Here is a 20,758-nt window from a genome sequence, read left to right as displayed (position 1 = left end):
TGGCCCAGGATCGAACATTGTTTCGTTCTGCTGTGCATGGAGTCGCTATGAGTCGGTTCCGACTTGATGGCACCTGACAACAACAACAACAAAGTGTTTAAAAAAAAAAAGAGCTAAAGTGAATAGAGAGAAATACTGTTAACCGATGATGGTACAAGGAGGGAATTGATTATAATAATTGTAATGAAACAAGGTGTATGATTTGTTGAATGTAAAACTGATGATCTGCCCTGTAAACTTTCACTCAATCCACAATAAACACCTTTTAAAAAAGCAAAACAACAGGTACACTATGGAGCACAGTTTACTCTGACTTACATGGGTTTGCCATGAGTCAGAATCAATTCACTGGCAACTGATTTTTATATTAATAGCTAAGGAAATCATAACCTTAGTTCAGTCAAACCTAGTCCTCTGCTGGTAGGAAAGACTCAGACAGGAGCTATAGTTTTCTTCCTGTCAGGGAGCCATACAAGCAGTGTTTCCTTACCAAAAATAATTAATAAATAAAATAAAAGGTGTCAGCTTCATTTTTGTTATTGCTGTATTCTGGTGTCACTGGTTACACATTTTGAAGAGTCGTCAAATGTACTTTAAAATGAAGCTCCTTGAGAAATCATGAAACTAATTCTAGTATGGAAATGTTAATATATAACATAGGATGGGATATATTAATATATAGTTGATAGCAGATTTGGTAGCTAAGGAAATACAAAATAGTGAATGTCCTTTAAAATGTCCAGGATCAGATGTAAAGTAGAAAGGTGCTTCTATGGAGAAAAAGACATGACTAGATTATAATCCAAAAAAGATTCCTGAGTAAGTATTTCCTTACTACTTCAGTCCTACTTTTGTATAGTCAACAAAATAGAGCAAAGCAAGGTAAATTTACAATGGTAAGTCTCATAAATTTACTGAATACAAAAACCTGGCTATAGAAATATAACTGTTTTTGCTGTTGTTGTCAAGAGTCATAAAGTTGGTTCTGACTCACAGTTACCCTGTCTAGTGTTTCTGAGAAGCAGTTTGTAGGTTTGTACCACCAACCTTTTAGTTAGCAGTCCATTAGTATTAGTGTGTATTATGAAAACAATGCAAAAGCACTAACATGTAAATAAAATTGAATTTATCCTTATAACTCAGGACACATTTATCTGCCCCTGAAGGCAATGTCCACATAAGGTATCAAGTTGCATGTAGAAGGAAAAACTCGAAATAATGGACAGAATTCTATCTCAGATATAACTACATGAGTTGATCACATCTCCTTTAAAAAATAATTCTAGTAAGAAAAAAAGAGCAAAAAAACCAAAAGGGCCAGGTATTGATCAAAAGGGGGGAAATGTGAAATAGATCATTCAATTTTCATGGACTCTAGACTTTCAAAAGCCATGGAGGATAGATGCACCCCTGAAACTATTTCCCTGAGATAACCTTTAAACCTTAAACCAAAACATCCCTTGATTTCTTTTTTAAAAGTTTTTATTGTGAACCTAGTGATTTGTTTACATGGGGGAACATCAGTTTTACACTCATCATTTCATTGCAATGACTACAATCTCCTGTGTGCATAATCAATCAACAGTATTTGCTTCTATTCCCTCTGTTGTTGTTTTTGGGGGATGGACACAAAATAACTCAAGAATATATAATCATTTAAACAACCAGAGGACACATTCTGTAAGCCTGCCTTCTGGCCACCAGCACCTGGCTGCCAGCACACAGCCTTTCTCATTCTCTGAGTCTAGAGTCCTCAGCTGCTCTCTCTCTCCATGCTCTCATCTTTGTCTCCATCTCTGGTGTCGCTGCGTCTCTGGATAGGGTCCCACTTTCTGCTCGTGCTCTTCTCCTGAATTATTCTTAAAACCTAACAACTGCTGTTGTTAAGTGCCATCGAGTTGGTTCCGACCCATAGCAACTCTGATAGGGTTTCCAAGGAGTAACTGGTAACCTTGAACCATCAATTGTGTGGCTCAAACGACTTTGCAGTTCAGCACATAACCCAAAGCGCCACACCAGGACTCCAACTAAGTAGTAAAAAAGACTCTGTCAGTAGTTGTAGCTTTCATCTCACCAGAGTATCATTAAAAGCAGTGTGTGTTTTATTACAATTACATCAATAAAAGAAGTTAGTCCATCTGTCAGTTTGTCTTATTGTGTTGGGTTGTATATTATTATGATGCTAGAAGGTATACCACTGGTATTCAAATGCCAGCAGGGTCACCCATGTTGATAGGTTATAGTAGAGCTTCCAGACTAAGACAGAGAAGGAAGGAGGACCTAGAGATTTACTTAGGAAAAAACTTACAACTGAAAGTCTTATGAATAACAGCAGAACGTTGTCTAATATAGTGCCAGAAGATGAGCCTCTCAGATTGAGGAAGTGCTGCCTCCTCAAAGTAGAGACAACCCTGAAGATGTGGATGGAGCAAAGCTTTCAGAACCTTCATTTACTGATGTGACACACTTAAAATGAGAAGGAACAACTGCAAACATCCATTAATAACCAGAACATGGAATTTATGAAATACAAGTCTAGAAAAATTGGAAGTTGGCAACAATTAAGTGGAATGCATGAAAATCAGTAACCTAGGCATTACTACGCTAAAGTGGACTGAGATTGGCCATTTGAATCAGACAATCATATGGTCTACTACTCCAGGAATGACACAGAATAGCATCATATTCATAGTCAAAAAGAACATGTTAAGCTCTATCCTGAAGTAAAATGCTACCAGTGATATAATAGTCATATATCTACCTGGAAGACCAGTTAATACAACTATTATTCAAATGTACACACCAACTACTAATGCCAAAGATGAAGAAATTGAAAATTTGTATCAACTTCTGCAATCTGAAATTAATCAGACATGCATTGATAGTTACTGATGATTGGAATGCAAAAGTTGGAAACAAAAAGATGGATCATTAGTTGGAAAATAAGGCCTTGGTGATAGAAATAACACCAGCGATGGCATGGTAACATTTTTCAAGAACAATGGCTTACTCATTCCAAATACCTTTTTCAACAATGTAAATGAAGACTACACATGTAGACCTCATCAGATGAAATACAAAAGAATCAAATGAACTACATCTGTGGAAACAGACTATAGATAAATTCAACATCATCAGTCAAAACAAGGCCAGGGCTGATTGTGAAGCAGAATATTGATTGCTTATATGCAAGTTCAAGGTGAAGCCGAAGAAAATTAAAACAAGTCCACAAGAGCCAAATGCACCCTTGAGTATATTCCACCTGAATTTAGGAACAATCCAATTAAGAACAGACTTGATACACTGAACACTGATGAGTGAAGACCAGAGGAACTGTGTGATGACATTAAGGATATTATACGTAAAGCAAAAGGCACTCTCTGGTAGCAAAGTGGTTACAAGTTAGGCTGCTAACTACAAGGTTGGCAGTTCAAAACTACCAGTTGTTCCTCAGGAGAAAGATGAGGTTTTCTGCTTCCATAAAATTTACAGTCTCGGAAACCCTTTCCAGGGTCACTTTGAGTCAGAACTGACTCCACGGCACACCACCACCACTACATGAAGAGAACAAAAGGTAATGAAAAAGACAAAAGAAAGAAAGGCCCAAAATGGATGTCAGAAGATATTTTGAAACTTCCTCTTGAAAAAAAAAGAGTAACTAAAGTGGAAGGAAAAAATTTTAAAGTAGAAGAGTTGGCTCAAGAAGACAACGTATTAGAATGCAATGTGCAAAAATCTTGATTTAGAAATCCAGAAGAGAAGAACATGTTCAGCATTCCTCAAACTGAAAGAAGTGAAGAAAAAATTCAAGCCTTGAGTTGTAATATTGAAGGATTCTAATGGCAAAATACTGAATGATGCACAAAGCATCAAAAAATGAAAGGTATACAAAGTCACTGTACCAAAAAAATTTGATCTATTTTCAACCATTTTAGGAGGAAGCATAAAATCAGTCAAGAACCTATGGTCACTTCAGGAAGAAGCCCAAGCTAAACTGTAGGCATCTGTAAAAAACCAGGCTCTATGGTCGCTGTTGTTGTTTAGTGCCGTCGAGTAAATTCCAACCCGCAGCTATCCTGTATAGGGTTTCCAAGGAGTGGCTGGTAAGCTTGAACCGCTGACCTTGCAGTTCAAACCAACTTTGTAGTCTAGTACATTAACCCGCAGAACCACAAGAATACCAATTGATAGATTTCAACAAATGAATGCAGCACTGTAGGCGCTCACTCTACTCTGCCAAGAAATTTGGGAGGCAGTTACCTGGCCAAGCAACTGTAAAAATTTCATATCTGTTACCATTCCAAAAACAGATAATCAAACAGAATGCAGCAATTTAATGCTGTCATTAATGTCACACTGTGAGTAAGATAAGCACTGGACTGCAAACCACAGGGTCAATGGTTCAAGCCCACTAGCTGCTCCTGCAAAGATTCACAGCCTCAGAAACCCCATACAGAGTTGTTACAAAAGGAATCAACTTTATGGCCCTAACAACAGCAACAAATTCAAAAAAGGTTACAGCAATACATCAACAGGAAACTGCCAAAAATCCAAGCTGGATTCCAAAGATGTGGAATGAAGAACATCACTGCTGATGTCAGAGGGATCTTGGCTGAAAATCAAGAATATCAGAAAGATGTTTACCTGTGTTTTATTGACTATGTAAAGGCATTTAACTATGTGAATCATAAAAATCATTAATAACATTGAAAAGAATGGAAATTCCAGACTACTTCATTGTGCTCATGCAGAACCTATAAACAGACCAAGAGGCAGCTGATGGAACAGAACATGGGGATGCTGCCTGGTTTAAAATCAGGAAAGGTGTGTGTCAGGGTTATATCTTTTTACCACATTTATTCAATCGGTATGCTGAGCATATAATCAGAGAAGCTGGACTATATGAAGAATGTTACATCAGGATGAGACCCATTAGCAGTCTGTGGTATGCAAAACAAACGATCTTGCTTGATGAAAGCAAAGACTTGAAGCACTTATTGATGAAGATCAAAGACTTCAGTATGGATTACACCTGAACATAAAGAAAACAAAAATCCTCACAACTGGCCCAACAGGCAATAGACAAATGGAGAAAATATCTATGTTGTCAAGGATTTCATTTTGCTTGGATCCATAATCAACACCCATAGAAGCAGCAGTAAAGCACAACAAATCTGCCTTGAGTTAAACATTTAAGCTCTTTTAAGAACAATCTATATATGATCAAAGAGACAAAAACAACTCTAAAAATTAGATAGGAAACTTAAGGGCCACTGAGTTTGATGTTAATGGGGGAAGAACAATTAGGAAAAGGAGCGTGAAAACAGTTGCACAACTAGAAGGCTGTAATTAATTGTACATAGAGAAATGATTGATTTGGTGTACAGTCTGAAGAATAACCACAAATTTAATAATTTAAAAGCCAGGTATTACTTAAAAGTCAAGTTTAAATGTAAAAATTGTCATTCCCACTATATGTTAGGCAAGTAAGTTCATATACTTTATCCTATGGTGGTAATTAGGCTGTTTTAAATTTGAATTTCTTCCAGAATAGTGTGGTGCTAACAGTGAGAAAATGCCAGTAATACAAAGGGCTCCCTAAGGGAAAACATCCTAACAGTACCTTTAATTTCAAGATAAGTTACTCTAGCAACTAAGACCCCAACATCTCTTCATTTATGATATGGCAAATATAACTGTGCCTTTATTTTGTTTCTTCTGACAGGCAGAGAACTTCCTGGTATATCTCTTTCCAAGTCCTTCTTTTCCCTAACAACAAAAATCAAACCTCTTTAGAGAAAAGTACCTAAGAACAACAGTAACAGCACCAAAGAGCACTTAGAACTGCAGATACTATCTTTGTTTTTCTACATTATATATGGGCTGGAAGCCTAAAGATCAAACCTCTAGAATGTAAATGTACTTTAAAACAATGATAAGTTCAAGGGTCAATTCAGAAAAAAAATTTAGTAATAGGATATACACTTTTCAATAAAAATATATGTGTACCTTGGGGAAAGACTATCTTCCAATAAACCATATTTAGGCTCATTTCAAAAACAGTTTTTAAAATATCAGTATTTTAGGTCAGTATTTAGGCTCATTTCAAAAACAGTTATTAGAACATTTTATCCTTTACATGTAAATTTTACAAAGACTATTTACATATAGGGAGTTCTGGTGTGGCACAGTAGGATAATGCACTGGACCACAAGGTCAGTGTGAATTGCAAGGTCAGAAGTTCTAACTCACCAGCTGTTCCTTGGAAACCCTATACAAAGTTGGAACAGACTCAATGGCACTTAAAAACAACAACTGACAAATAGAGATATATTGAGACACACCTACAGAGAGAAAAAAAAAGTGGGCTGTATTTTTATTACTGGGGGGTTTAATCCAATTTTTAATACACAAATTAGACATTGCTACCTGGTGTGGTGCTATAAAGTAAGCAACGTATATGTTGGCAGTTGAAACCAGCCAGCCACTCTGAGAAACCCTATATAGGCTCATAATGATTCAGAACCCACTCAACAGCATATAATAACACAGACATACATTAACTCATTTAATCCCTGACTGAAATGATCATCCCCACTTTACAGAAAGGGAAACAGACTCAGTGATGTGAAATAATCCACTGGAAGTCACATTAGATGATTGACTGCAGTTGGAACTACAATTTGTTGATTCCAATCAATAAATGATTTACTAAAGGTCCACTGGAGTCCTAGTGTGGCACTGTGGGATAAAGCACTGGACCACAAGGTCAGTGCAAACTCACTAGCCACTCCTCGGAAACCCTATACAGAGTGGCTATGAGTTGGAACTGATTTGATGGCACTTAACAACAACAACAAGAAAGGTCCATGACACTCAAGGACTGTGCTAGGTATGGGGTCATAAAAGGATGTATATAAGTAGCTCCATTCCTCAAAGCCCCCACACTGAAGTTCCCACTCTATTAGTTGGCTCATGTTTTCTCTGCTTGGGCTGGGTCAGTGGCTAATCACTATCATAAGAGGACGATCCTTCCATCAATCTCTGTTATCTACACTATCTGGTAATAGCTAACTCTAAGAAAGAGCTATCCCAGAAGAGTCTCTCAAAAGAAAAACAAACCATACCAAATACCCTCCTTTGGATGAAAGGCAGACAGTGGAGCTAAGTGGCCAAAAGAGCCAACTCTTGTCAAATCACCTGTGCCTCTTACTAGTTGTTGCATTTGAGTAAGAGTACCATGGACTGCCAAAAGAACAAACAAATCTGTGTTATAAGAAGTACAGCCAGAGTGTTCCTTGGAAGCTAAGATGGCCAGACTTCGTTTTATACTTCGGACATATTGTTAGGAGGGACAACTCACTGGAGAAGGATATCATGTTTGGTAAAGTGGAGGGTCAGAGATAAAGAGGAAGATCCCCAACGAGATGGACTGGTACAGTGGCAGCAATCAATGTACTTAAACATAGCAACAATTGGGAGGTTGGCCTAGGATTGGGCAGTGTTTTGTACTGTTGTGCATAGGGTCACTATGAGTCGGTACTACTCGATGGCACCTAATAACAACAACAACTTACTAGTTGTGCCTTGGATTCCTGATCTGTAAAATAAGAATAGTATACTAATGAAGTATGAGTCAAAACTGACTCAACAGTACCTAACAACAACAACTTACTATCTTATAAGATGACTGTGGAGATTAAATGAATATTTGGATAGTACTCAGAACAATGTCTGAACATATATATTTACTCTTTATAAGTATTTGTTGAATTCAGTAGGCTATAAAATGAAAGACAGCTAACCAAAATCTAAGCCCACTGCCATCAGGTTGATTCTGACTCTTAGCGACCCTATAGGACAACGTAGAGCTGTTCATGAGGGTTTCTGAGACTGTAAATCTTTAGGAACGTGGACTGCTTCATCTTTCGCCAGTTGGTGGGTTTAAACTACCAGCCTTTTGGAAAAGACAACGTCGATTTTGAGAAAATTCAGTACAATAACACTGTGGTTGCTAACATTGCTGCTGTTTGTAAATGGTATCGAGTCAATTCTAACCCACAGTGACCCTGTATAGGGTTCCCAAGGAGCAGCTGGTGAGCTCGAACCACAGACCCTGCAGTTCAAACAGCTTTGTAGTCTGGCGCATTAACCCACAGCGCCACACCAGGACTCCATTGCTAACATTAGTCAAAGAAAAACAACTCCTTAATACAGGAATTCTTCATTTTCTCTATATAAATGTGAATAAATGAGGTTTAGTACATATGTTAAAAAATATAATAGAAGATGAGCATACCAAAAAGTCTACAGTATAGTTTTAATAAAAGAAAAATTAAATTAACATACACAGTTAAAATATAAGAGAAAAAAAATCCTGGATTTTAGATAGGACAAAAATACAAAAAGTCAACTAATAGTGGCTCTTCAATACTGTCTTGGGAGGAGTGATAAGAATGGAAAAAAATGAAAATGAACCTGGCAAGAAAAACTGATGCTTCAAAGGAGAAGCAACAAATTAAAAAATGATTCCAATGAGTCATTTTATGAATAAGTCTGATGACAGTTTTTAGTCTCAGTGTTTGGATTTACTAGAAAAATTAATCATTTATGAAATATCACAAAATTCAAAATGTACAGGTTATACTATCTGAAGATCAAATCAAAGTTTATTTTAATACAACTAATTTTTTAATGACGTTAAAAGTTTTTTCTCATTAAAGTTTGATCCAAACTTTTAGTCATATAGCTTATTTTGAGAGGGTTCAAATATGACCATTATTCTAAAATTTTTCTTTCACTTATGACTTAAAGAAGGATTCATTATCTTGCCGCTGAGATTCTATTTAATTTCAGGAAAGTCATTTATAGTACTCCTTATAAGCACTCACTAAATATTGGAATCCTGGTGTGGTTGGATAAGCACTGGACTGCTAACCACAAGATCAGCGGTTCAAACCTACCAGCCATTCCTCAGAAACCCTATACAGAGTCACTGAGTCAGAGCCAACTTGATGGCATGTAACAACAAATACGGGCTAAACTGCCCACTAATTTTTGTTTCCTTCATCCAGGCTATAGGAGGATTAAGTACTAGCTCAGTAGTTTCATGACACTTTCTTTTCCAATGGAGAACTTTTATATTTAACAATACAATTTTTCGTTTACATAGTACTTTAGTAATTTTGCCTACATTTGTCATAAAACTACTCTAGGTATCAGAGGTCCTCATGAGGTTTCACATTCTCATAATCTCAGAAACTTCATAGTCATATTCCTGTTAAAGAAGACAGAAAAAAAACAACACCCAAATCAAGAACACTGTACACTATCAAGGAGCCGAGGTGACATAGTGGTCAAGCACTTCATTATTAAGGTTGGCAGTGTGAACTCACCACCTGCTTTGCAGAAGAAAGATGTGATAGTTTTCTTCTGTAAAGATCTACAGGAACCTTGGAAACCTTATGGGGCAGCAGGGTCGCTATGAGAAAAAAGCCAAACCACTTGAAGGCAGTAGGTTTGGCTTCTTTAGTTTGTACCATTATTATCATATCAGTAGCATTTATTTGTTCTTTTTGATGCCTCCTTCCTAGTTCTCAGCTTGAATGCTTGGAAACAATTTCCAGTTTATAAATTCATATTGAAGTTAATATATAATATTTTAAAATAGTATGTCTGAAACTAAGATACTTTGTTGTTGTTAAGTGCCGTTGAGTCAGTTCTGACCCATAGTGATCCCGAACAGGGTTTCCGAGGCTGTAAATCTTTACAGGAGCAGAAAGCCTCATCTTTCTCCCATGGAACAGCTGGTAGTTTCGAACTGCTGACCTTGCAGTTCGCAGCCCGATTCGTAACCACTATGCTACCAGAGCTCCTTAACAAATAGTAAATATTTTTAGACTGAATAATATTACTAGTAGTGGTTTTTGGTAAATAATATATACAAAGGGACTTTAAAATTTTTGTGGAAATTTTAAATGAAAAGATAATGGAAATTCTTCACATAACTTTTGAAGTCCCAGTGTATAAGTGGTTCTCATAAAATTAATAACTAGGTGTTCCTAAAAGGGTTTTGAACTTGGAATATATTTTCCCATAAAAACATCATACAGGCTGGTTTGGATTCTACCAGACTATAGACATCTGGACCTTAAGTATGGAGTCCTGGTATGGTACTGCAAGTTAATACACTGGACTATGAGGTTAGTTTGAACTGCAAGGTCAGGGGTTCAAACTTATTAGCCACTCCTCAGAAACCTCATACAGGGTCTCTATAAGTTAGAACTGACTCAACAGCAAGCACTTAACTACAACAACCTTAAATATAGGACTAACAACCACATAAAATCTAACCATCATATCTAAAATTTCCATAGGAAAGTATCTCTAAACTTCCAAAGTGGAAGATCATTTTTCCATCTCCCTGTTATGGTGGAGGTGGTGATGTGCTGTGGAGTCAGTTCTGACTCATAGTGACCCTGAATAGGGTTTCCAAGGCTGTAAATCTTTATGGAAACAAAAAGCCTCATCTTTCTCCTACAGAACAGCTGGTCATTTTGAATTGCTGATCTTGAGGTTAGCAGCCTAACTCATAAGCACTACACTACCAGAGCTCCCTGCTACAGTCCTCTCAAAAGCTATGAGTCTTTAGTAGTTTGATGAGGTGAATAGAATAGGGGTTAGAAAAGGAAAGAGAAACATTTATTGGTAAAAGGAGAGCAGGTAGAAGAATTATCCAGTGGATGGGCTAAAAAATGTGAAGCAAGTGTAAGAAAGACAGAGATTCCCAAAATTACAATTTTGATTACTGTTAAGTGCTGTCCAGTTAATTCCAACTCATAGCAACTGAGTACAGGGCTAATGAGGAGCAACTGGTGAGTTTGAATTGCCAACCTTGAAGTTAGCAGTACAGTGCTTATCCGATAGCCCCATACCACATAGCAATGTCTCATTTATTTAATAAAAATTGGGTTAAACTCCCCAGTAGTAAAAATACAGCCCAATTTTTTGCTATATATAGGTATTATTGCTGTTGCTGTAAGTCCTGTCAAGTTGGTTCCAACTCATAGTGACCCTGTATAGGGTTTCTGATGAATGGCTGGTGAGTTTGAACCACTGACCTTGTGATTCAAACTGACCTTGCAGTCTAGTGTTTCTCTTATAGTGCCATTCCAGGAATTCATACATAGGTATATTTATGTATATATATGTATTTGTTGTTGTTGTTAAGTGCTGTTGAGTCACTTCCAACTCATAACGACTCTGTACAGAGTTTCAGAGGAGAGGCTGGTGGGTTTGAACCGCCAACCTCATGGTTAACATTCCAGTGCTTATCCTACAGTGCCACACCAGGACTCCATAGTATTTATAAATATTAAATTAGTCACCTTCTATTTCAAAAGACAGTAAATTATTTTTATTTTTTATAAGTATCTGAAAACTGAAAAAATATTACAACTCAACGTTTTTCTATATAAGGTGATTTTTAAAATATTTTGTTTTTTCTAACAGGCAAATGGTAAAAATGCTAAATCATTATTACTCCATATAATTCCCCCCTTCTTTACCATAATTCTCAACTCTATTGACCAAAAGAGCAGCAGGTCTAAAAATCTGTAAATCCCAACGTAGTTTACACCCTGGTTTTATTACTTTAGTGTCATTAAACATTTTAGGAAAAATAAAGAAGTCATCTTTACTGTTATATTTAGGTAGAATGCAATGATCTAATAGTGAAAGAATATGCTTGGATGTTACAGCTATAAAGAAGTGAGTGTGATTACAAATATAAAAGTCACCAGATTTATTACTCTTAAAAAGCAACAAATTATTTCATTGTCATATCTAATTTATATTCCTTCCACTTAATGTTAGTTGTTAGTTTAGTCATGCTTAGGCAAAATGATCCAACAAAAAACACTAGAGCCTATTTGCAGATCCATATATCTGAGAAAACTAATGGCCCTAGATTCTTAATTCATAGGACAAAGGAATGCCCCTTTCTTCTCTTTCTGGTCTTTTCTAAAAGACTCCACCTAGATATGTAATGCCCCATTTCATCACCCCGTGTAAAGTATATTATATCAAGAAACGTACACCTTTGCTATGGTGTTTCTGCAAAATAGAAAATACATTTGAATGGAACCAACAAACTATTTTCTTGCCAAAAGTTATAAAAAAAAAAAAAGATCTTTTCTCCCCAAGAAGCTAAACAGTGGGTAACTATCATAAGGATTCCCAGGTAGTGACTAGGGATCTACAATACATCCTCAATGTCCTTGGATGATCTTCAGCCAATTGGCATGGTAGGTTCTCCACTCTGCTACTCCCCAGTTCTTAGTTGGCTGGGATTAATACTACTCCATTGTTAGCCCCCACCATCACACTTTTACTGAAAATGGAGAAATAGGTTTTTATTAAACTTCATTATTAAAATAGTAAAATGAATTATTATAAGGTAATTTTACCTATAAAATAATCCAGCTGCACCAAGGGCATAATTATAGCAAGGTTCCAGTGTACTACATCTTAGTTTCACCCCAGGACACATTTTGAGGATATAAAAGCTTCATTAAAAATACACATCTTTATGCATCAACAGAATTGTCACCATCTTTGAGAATACAATGAAACTTTATTTATAGTGGTTTTGTTGTGAAAACTTTTAACATTTCTTAGGTATATATCCCTATCTGTGTTTGAGCATACAGAGATTAAACACATTTAACATATAAATATAACTATAGAAAGGTAACTTAATAAATATAAGCCACTTAACTTGAATTTCTCATACCTGTTGGATAGTAGGCTTGGGAGTACTGTGCTGAGGGTGTGTAGTTACTATATTTTTGGGAGGAGCTGACGATTGTTTGAGGACCTTGCTGAACATGTACTGACGTGGCGCTGGGCTGGAGCGTGTAGGTAACCTCAGTTGGAAATCTCTGCAGTACAGGAAATGGAACCCCTTTATCTGAAAAAGTGGGAGACGTCTCCACTTGTCCTGGGTGCATTCCAAGGGAGTTCTGCCATGTTCTAGGAGGAATCGGGGTCCGATCTAAACCTTTCAGAGGGAAAGTACTGTGGTTGTGGGATGAAGTTGATACGTAGGAGTAAGGAGACAAACTATCTCGCCGGAATGACCGGTGAAATTGTCCTACAGCCATTGGTCCTGCATAAAAGAGGAAGAGAACATTAACTAATTTCACATTATGCCTCCAGACATAGTAAACCAAAGGTCAGGAAATGCACATTTCTTCATGCAGCAGTAAGTTGTCAGCCATTTTTAACACAACTTTTTAGTCAGAATCCAGAATATGACATTTTATTTACTGGCAAAATAAGGAAATCAACTTTAATTCTTTGATTTTCAATGTGCCTGCCATAAGAGACAAAGTGGCCAAACTCTAACATCCATTTTTAAATCAAACATTTAATATTAAAAATCACTTAACTAACAGATGATTTAGCCATCTTACCTTTTACCTCAGTTGGAACCAACTCCACAATACATCACCACCAAGATAGGCTCAGTGGTTAAAGCAATCAGTTGCTAACCAATAGGTTAGCAGTTTGAACCTACCAGCTACTAAGCAGGAGAAAGATGTGGCAGTCTGCATCCATAACAATTCACAGTCTTGGAAGTCCTATGGACAGTTCAACACTGCCCCACATGGTCACTATGATTTGGAATCAACTTGATGGCAGTGGGTTTGGGTTTTTTGAGTTTTAAGGTTCCCTGGTAGCGTAGTGGTTACGAATCGGGCTGTGAACCGCAAAGTCAGCAGTTCGAAACTACCAGTGGTTCCGTGGGAGAAAGATGAGGCTTTCTGCTCCCGTAAAGATTTATAGCCTCGGAAACCCTGTGCAGGGTCGCTATGAGTCGGAACCGACAACATAGCACTTAACAACAACAACAACAACAAGGTTCCCTAAAAGTTTTAGAAACTCTATTCAGTGTTTCACACCATTTAGGAACATTAATAGCAAAAATGAAAATAAGCACTGAACTCTATACATAAAATAAGTATAGAACAAATCAGAGTTAGAAACCAAAAATAAGTTGCTTTCTTTCAATTTTTAGAAAAATTATAATCTTTACAGAAAAGTCAGGCTTGACACCTTTGAGTTGGTTTTCTTCTTTATTGCTTTATCAGTCCGTTTTCAAGGTCTTTTAGTTTATCTAAGAGTATCTGTAATAATGTCCATACCAGTTATCAATGGTTCTCAAAATACTGGTTTACATCTGAATTGCCAAAAGAGTTTGTCGAAAATCCACATACCCAGGCCCAGAGATTCTGATATTTGTTTTCTCTTATCTAGCAAGGTTAGTTGTTGTTAGGTGCTGTCGAGTCAGTTCCAACTCATAGTGACCCTATATACAATAGAACAAAACACTGCCCAGTCCTGCAAGGTAGAAGGAAATAAAAAGGGAAGATAAGGAGAAAAGACAATACTATATAATGAGGAAAATATAAATGTAGCAGCCTGAACTTATTTTATAAAGTGTGATTCTTAAACATCATCCAAACCAATCTAATTTATTCCTATGGAGAAAGTTACATATTAAATTATGTCGTTCACAAATTCTTTTCAATTTTCTTATTAAACTAATCTATAAAATTGTATTAAGCTAATCTGTAAGATGGAAGGAATACACTTATCTACTACTCAGGTATTATACTACATGTTGAAAGATGGCACTCAATATATTTATGTACTTTTTCAAATATTTAGATTGTTAACCCATTCAACATGTTCCACATCTCCCATTCTATTGCTATTTTTTAAATTTCCTTTAAAGAATAAAGTACTAATACCTTCCCAAAATAAAAAACACATCCATATATATACCTCCGAAGCCCTAGAAATCAAGAGCTTTAAATCTAATGAGAAAAAAAAAATCCTAGTTCAAAACAGTGACTCATTAAAATGAAATACCTCCTCAAGCTACTTTTCCTTTTATCCCTATAAAATGTACAAAAGTGGTTTTTATGTTACTTCACTAGCAACAACTCTATTTATACATACACTCTGAACTCACAATTCAAATGATCACAATCCTTTGTTTCAAGACCTAAAGAAACTATTTTAACTCTTCAGGACATGTGTTTCTGAGTGTCCAAAGCTACTCACTGGATTTTTCCTTGGAAGTTCACATATCAACACCACATATTGCCTACAGTGAGCAATAGCTAATGAATCCTTCTCTCTCCTTTAAGGATAAGTTGTTGGTTGATAAATTTTCAGACTGTGAAACTTAAGCAGCTAACTAAAAAATTCTTTATATTGACTTCTCAAATTCCCGGTTAGAGCTCAATTAAAATATAAATTCTGTTTCAATAATTATGACAATTATAGTTATCATAATTAAGCTGAGCCAATTATTACAATATTTTAGATGCTGTTAACATTCAAGCCCTGTCAGGAAGAGAATGATGTCCCTTTGTTTCTGAAAATAAAGAATTCTTGCTCTTACTTATTCTTCTGCTAAGAGCTACCTCATAGGGGTCTACTCTGAGTTGCATGTCTTTTGTACATCATTATAATATATTAGGTAAAGTGTGAAACCAGAATTCTGGAAAGAAAAGATGAATTTCTGTTCTTAAAGATCCTATTACTTGTATGTGAGTCTGAGCCAATCAATTGCTAGGAAAGAATCCCAAAATTGGCCTCTTAAGAGCTTAGTATAACCAAAAGTATATTACCTCATGCTCAGACTTGTTACTTAGTTTAGGAAGTCTTTACAAATGTATTAAAAGAAAGCTGCCAATAAAGACAAAATCGCAAAAGTGGAAAAACACAAAAAGGGAAAACATGATGTTATCCTTATATATCTTATCAAACATATTCCTTGGAAGATAAACAGGACAGTTGACCCAGTGGATCTAAAAATGAGAACTGAGATCTAAAACAGGTTCCAATGGAAAATAGTCAAACAGAAAATAAAATGTAGACTAAGTAGCCCCAGTGTAGTCAGGCATATAACAAGTTAAAATTTGAGTTGAATAAATACTGGTTGAAGAAAAACAGAAACACCAGGACTTTGAACAGGGAATGATAACAGAACAAAGTTGTGCCAATATTCTTAAACTGACCACAGAATTACATTCCACCTGAGCTAGTAACATAATTCCCTAGGGAACCAAGCTGATAGTGTAGAGAACCCATACCTTCTGTACAAATGACAGGCAGAACAGTAAAAGACAGAAATAGATAAAAACTACAGTAATGTAGATTATATATAGAGAGATATATAGCACACAGCCATATATATATGTAGTGATACATTACCTGACTGAAGAAGTGCAAATTAAATTTTTAAAAATGTAATAGTCATTAAAATGTTGATCAGGTGAACTATAAATTAAGAAAATTAGCTCCAGATAGTCCCTATATTTCTACAATTAAAACTTATTGTAGAATATAATATAACTGGGTTTATGATAAGGAAAAAATTAAGAGGGGAAAAAAGGGAAATAGAGTTGATTGTAATGTTTGTATGTCTATGCATGTATGTTTGTTTGCTTAAAGTGGTCATCCCACTTTTCCCAGTGCCAGCTGAGAACACATTTTCCAGTCTTTTCTCCTTATGCCCACCAGATATACAACCTAGGGGGAAAAATCCATGTTAGAGATTCTGGCAAAAGTATGTTATGTTACTGTCTCTCTAGCCCTACCCCACTGGATTTCCTCACCAAAAGCAATAGCTATAACATGGAAGTGGCTTAATATTCCTTTAGAACTCCTTTAGAACATTCTTATGCCACTGCTGTTTTTCCAACTAGTTACTAGAACTCTAACCTAGCTGCTTATCTTCTAAACTCCACAGACTTACAACCTCATCCCTTATCTTCTAAATTCCAAATGAAGACAATAATGTCTCATTCATAACCCTGAGCCTAAGGTTAAAGTCAATATAGTTTTACTTTTATTTGAAAATAACTCAAGAAAAACTCATAGTTTCTTATGTTAAATCCATATTAGCATGCTAAAAAAGGTTTCTATTCACTCTTCTAGTTGAAGGTAAAGATTGAAATCTCATTACTATATCCATGTCATGGAACTTCTTAGGGAAGGGGAATATTGCCATCCTCGCCCTCCTGGAAGAGGGGAAGAGCATCAGAAATCAAGTTTATAAAAGAATTAACCATCACAGAGTTTTGAATTTTTAGCAAACACAGATTTATACATAGTTTTTTTAATACCAAAAGGTATAGCCAATGATAAAAAAAAAAAAGTATAGCTAATGGTTAAATTTTGTAAGTGTGAATGAGCGTCCCAAGATTCTTTTTAAATAAAATTTGACAGCTATAAAGGAAATTAATCATTTTGATTTTTATTTGCCCAGTGGTGACACCTTAGATAGGCATGAAACTGATCAGTTACATTGAAGAACATGTTAAGTCAATTCACTTAACATGTAAACAATCTCCTAAACATAGCTTTGATATAAGGTGTATAGGAGTACTTATCATTCGATACACTACTTGGAAGGTTAAATAAGATTGTCATAACACTTCTAAGATTTCTCATCTGTGTCAAAAGGTGGGAGGTGGCATGTTTCCTCAAGGGCAAACGCCCCATTGTTTAACTTGTCCCCTTTCCCTGGTTGGTAAAAACGTTAAGTTTTCTCAGCTGTGAGTTTGGTCCTTCTAGCTTGACCGTCACCACCACACGGTTCCCCCTGCAGAGAAACTGCTCTGCTTCAACAAAGGGCTACATGTGGACAGAGATTGGGTCTCAAGATGGTAAATGACTATGGCTGTTCAGAAGTAGGTAAATCACTGTGAACCAGTGTGAGGTCAAAGAAGAATAGAAAGAAAGCAGAGGATTATTTTGACTACTATTGGATGTAGAGGGTCTAAATGCTTACAGATTTTGCCCAGAGGACGTACTGGCACCAAGAGCTGATTCTAGTAAGAATGATGTCAAGCGATTTGACACAAAATGGGGAAGCCTGGAGGAAAGTGGACACAGTACATGTTGGACGCGGTGAATTTCATCTACCTCCAGGGTGAGGATATTTGAAACAGGCCCTTTCAAGTGTCAGATGCTTCCTGGTTCGGCACCATGTGCCCTACCACGGGGGCTGGGAGGTGGCCCCAGGCGGCAGGGCCCAGGCAGCAGGGGACTCACCGTGTGGCTCGGCCCGGGGCCCTGCAGACGGTGGGGGCGGTGGCTCCTGGTGCTGCAGCGGGGAAGTGGAGGTAGAAGCTGAGGCAGAGGCCGACGTGATGAGGAGCCTCTGGAAGCGGTTGGGCGGGCGGCAGGGCACCTCCAGGCCGGCTGCTAGCTTGGCCTTGTTGGCGCTGGTGAGCCTCTTGAGGTGCACCAGCAACTGTGGCTGGTCGCGACGGAAGTGCGGGCTGTGGAAGTGGTGGAGCGGCCCATCGCCCGCCGGCCCGCCGCCTCCAGGCCCGGGCCCAGGTCCCGCCGCACCAGGCCCTCCCAGCACCACCTTGCGGAAACCATAGAGGTTGAGCTGGCGGATGAAGCTGGTGAAGTTGGTTGTTTTGAAGAGCTCAGGCTCGGGCCCAGTGCCGACGCCACCAGTCCCACCACCCCCGGTGGTACCGCCTGCTCCCGCCCCGGGCGGGCTCAACAACTCAGCCTCAAAGAGAGGCTGGTCGATGAGCAACCCCTCGCCGCGGCCGTCCCAGCGGATAGAGCGGTAACGAGGGCTGTTCACCAACCGCCACAGCTTGGCAGGGAAGTTATTGGGGTTGATAGGGGTGGAGAGCAGCGCCTCCTCCATCACCCCTGCAGGGGCCCTGGGCCTCGCCCCACCGAGCCTGGCTCTCCCACCCCGTTCTCGATCCCCCCACCCCCGGCCTTCGCTTTGCCCTGCCCCCTCCTGGCCGCCCGCAGACCAGGGAACCGTTGGCGCACGAGCCCCTTCGCACCTTCCAGCCGGGCCAATGGGGCCTCGAGTTCTCGACGCGCGGCCTGGACGAGGTACAAGCCGTCCCTCCCACTCTGCGGCAGGGCAGCCAGTGCCCCAGATGGCCTGCGGGGTCCAGGCTGCCCCCGCCAGGCCACGGCACCCACTGGAACAACGTGGGACGGGGACGGTGGAGTCACATTCTTCCAGGGGATGCAGGTCTTGGGGTTGGGAATTCTGGTGTGGCGCTATGTGGTGTGGACACCTAGCCACAGGTCAGCAGACGGTTTGAACCCACCAGGTGCTCTTTGGAAATCCTAAAAGGGTCACTTAAGAGTCATAACCCACTACACGTCGCTTAATAACAACATGTACTCTTATTAAAGTTCTGCAAGTAAGCCCAATTACCCACCGTGGATGACTAAAATTTGTGTAAGAGGGAGCTTCACAAAGTTGATGGAAAAATGGAATTAAAAAGTAATGGAATTTTTTCACGCATCTTTTGAAGCCACCTCATATTTCAGCACAACTAGCATAGGGGATATTTCTAGAATTCATAAAGTATACATATATGTTCTCGGAGTCCTGGTGTGGCGCTGTGAGCTAATGCGCTAGACTGCAAAGTCGTTTGAACTGCAAAGTCGGTGGTTCAAGCGCACCAGCTCCTCCTTGGCAACCCTAATCAGGGTCCCATGGGTCGGAATCGACTTAACGGCACTTAACATAAACCTTGTTGTACCATGGAATGGGTTCCAACTGATAGCCAACCTGTATAGGGTTTCTGATGAGCAGTTGGGTAGGTTTGAACTGCAAACCTTGTTGTTAGCAGTCCAGTGCTTATCTTACAGCATCACACTCCGTATATATGTTGTTATTGTTAAGTGTCATAGAGTCCGTTCGACTCATAGCAACCATGTATAGGTTTCCAAAACGCTGCTGGTGGATATGAACTGCCGACCTTGTGGTTCAGTTTGGTGCTGCTCTTACAGCGCCACACCAGGAGTCCGATATGTGCTAGGCAACATGAACTAAGTTATTCTTGATAACAAAGAACCTACCTAACTCTATCACTTTGTTGTTGTTAGGTGCCATCGAGTCGGTACCGACTCATAGCTACCTTATGCACAGCAGAACGAAACACTGCCTGATCCTGGGCCAACCTCACCATCGTTGCCACGCTTGAGCCCACTGATGCTGCCACTTTGCCAGTCCATCTCTTTTTCTCTGACCCTCCACCCTCCCAAACATGATCTCCTTCTCCAGCGACTGGCCTAACAGTTTACTGCTCAAGTCTCTCCAATTAAGAATGGGGCTGTGGTACAATGATATAAACGAACAAATTGACCTTGGGTATTAACATAGATAAGGAGCTCTGGTAGCGTAGTGGTTACGAATCAGGCTGTGAACCGCAAGTTCAGCAGTTCGAAACTACCAGCGGTTCCGCAGGAGAAAGATGAGGCTTTCTGCTCCTGTAAAGATTTATAGCCTTGGAAACCCGGTACAGGGTCACAATGAGTCGGAAATGACTCCATGGTACTTAACAACAACATTAACACAGATACTTTAAAGAGACACTCTTTCAAATCAATATTTTGCTCTGGGCAATTTGCTTAACTTTGGACACTCAATATGAGAAATGCTGCACCTTTAAGTAGAGAACCAAGAGAAAACAGGTAAGGTAGTCCTGTGTGCTCGCTCAACCAGCTGGTGAAATTTTAGACTCTAAAGAGAAGCAAAATGCACAAGAGATGGGAAAAAAAATCTACAGTATAATGATCAATCACTATCCAGTTACTAAGAATATAACAAAAGCTGATAAAAAGAGGGGTCCATAAAAATAAACCAGGAGATTGTTGGGAGGAAAGCAGATAAAATGTT

The 20,758-nt window shown here is 38.5% G+C and overlaps 1 protein-coding gene across 1 annotated transcript in view; it reads right to left on the bottom strand.

The window, feature by feature from the left end:
- Nucleotides 1-18,754, bottom strand: part of HSF5 (heat shock transcription factor family member 5) — an 85,765-nt gene extending 67,011 nt beyond the window's left edge. The window contains exons 1-2 of the mRNA XM_006832389.1: nt 18,136-18,754; nt 12,794-13,168 (exon numbers count right to left, since the gene is read on the bottom strand). Of these exons, the coding sequence (XP_006832452.1) occupies nt 12,794-13,168; nt 18,136-18,754 (994 nt within the window). The remainder of the gene's footprint in view (nt 1-12,793; nt 13,169-18,135) is intronic.
- Between the last annotated feature and the right edge of the window lie 2,004 nt (nt 18,755-20,758).

This window comes from Chrysochloris asiatica, unplaced genomic scaffold (assembly GCF_000296735.1).
Source record: "Chrysochloris asiatica unplaced genomic scaffold, ChrAsi1.0 scaffold00007, whole genome shotgun sequence".
NCBI lineage: Eukaryota > Metazoa > Chordata > Mammalia > Afrosoricida > Chrysochloridae > Chrysochloris > Chrysochloris asiatica.
Note: the sequence above shows the minus strand (reverse complement) of the source record. Positions and strands in the feature narration are given on the sequence as shown.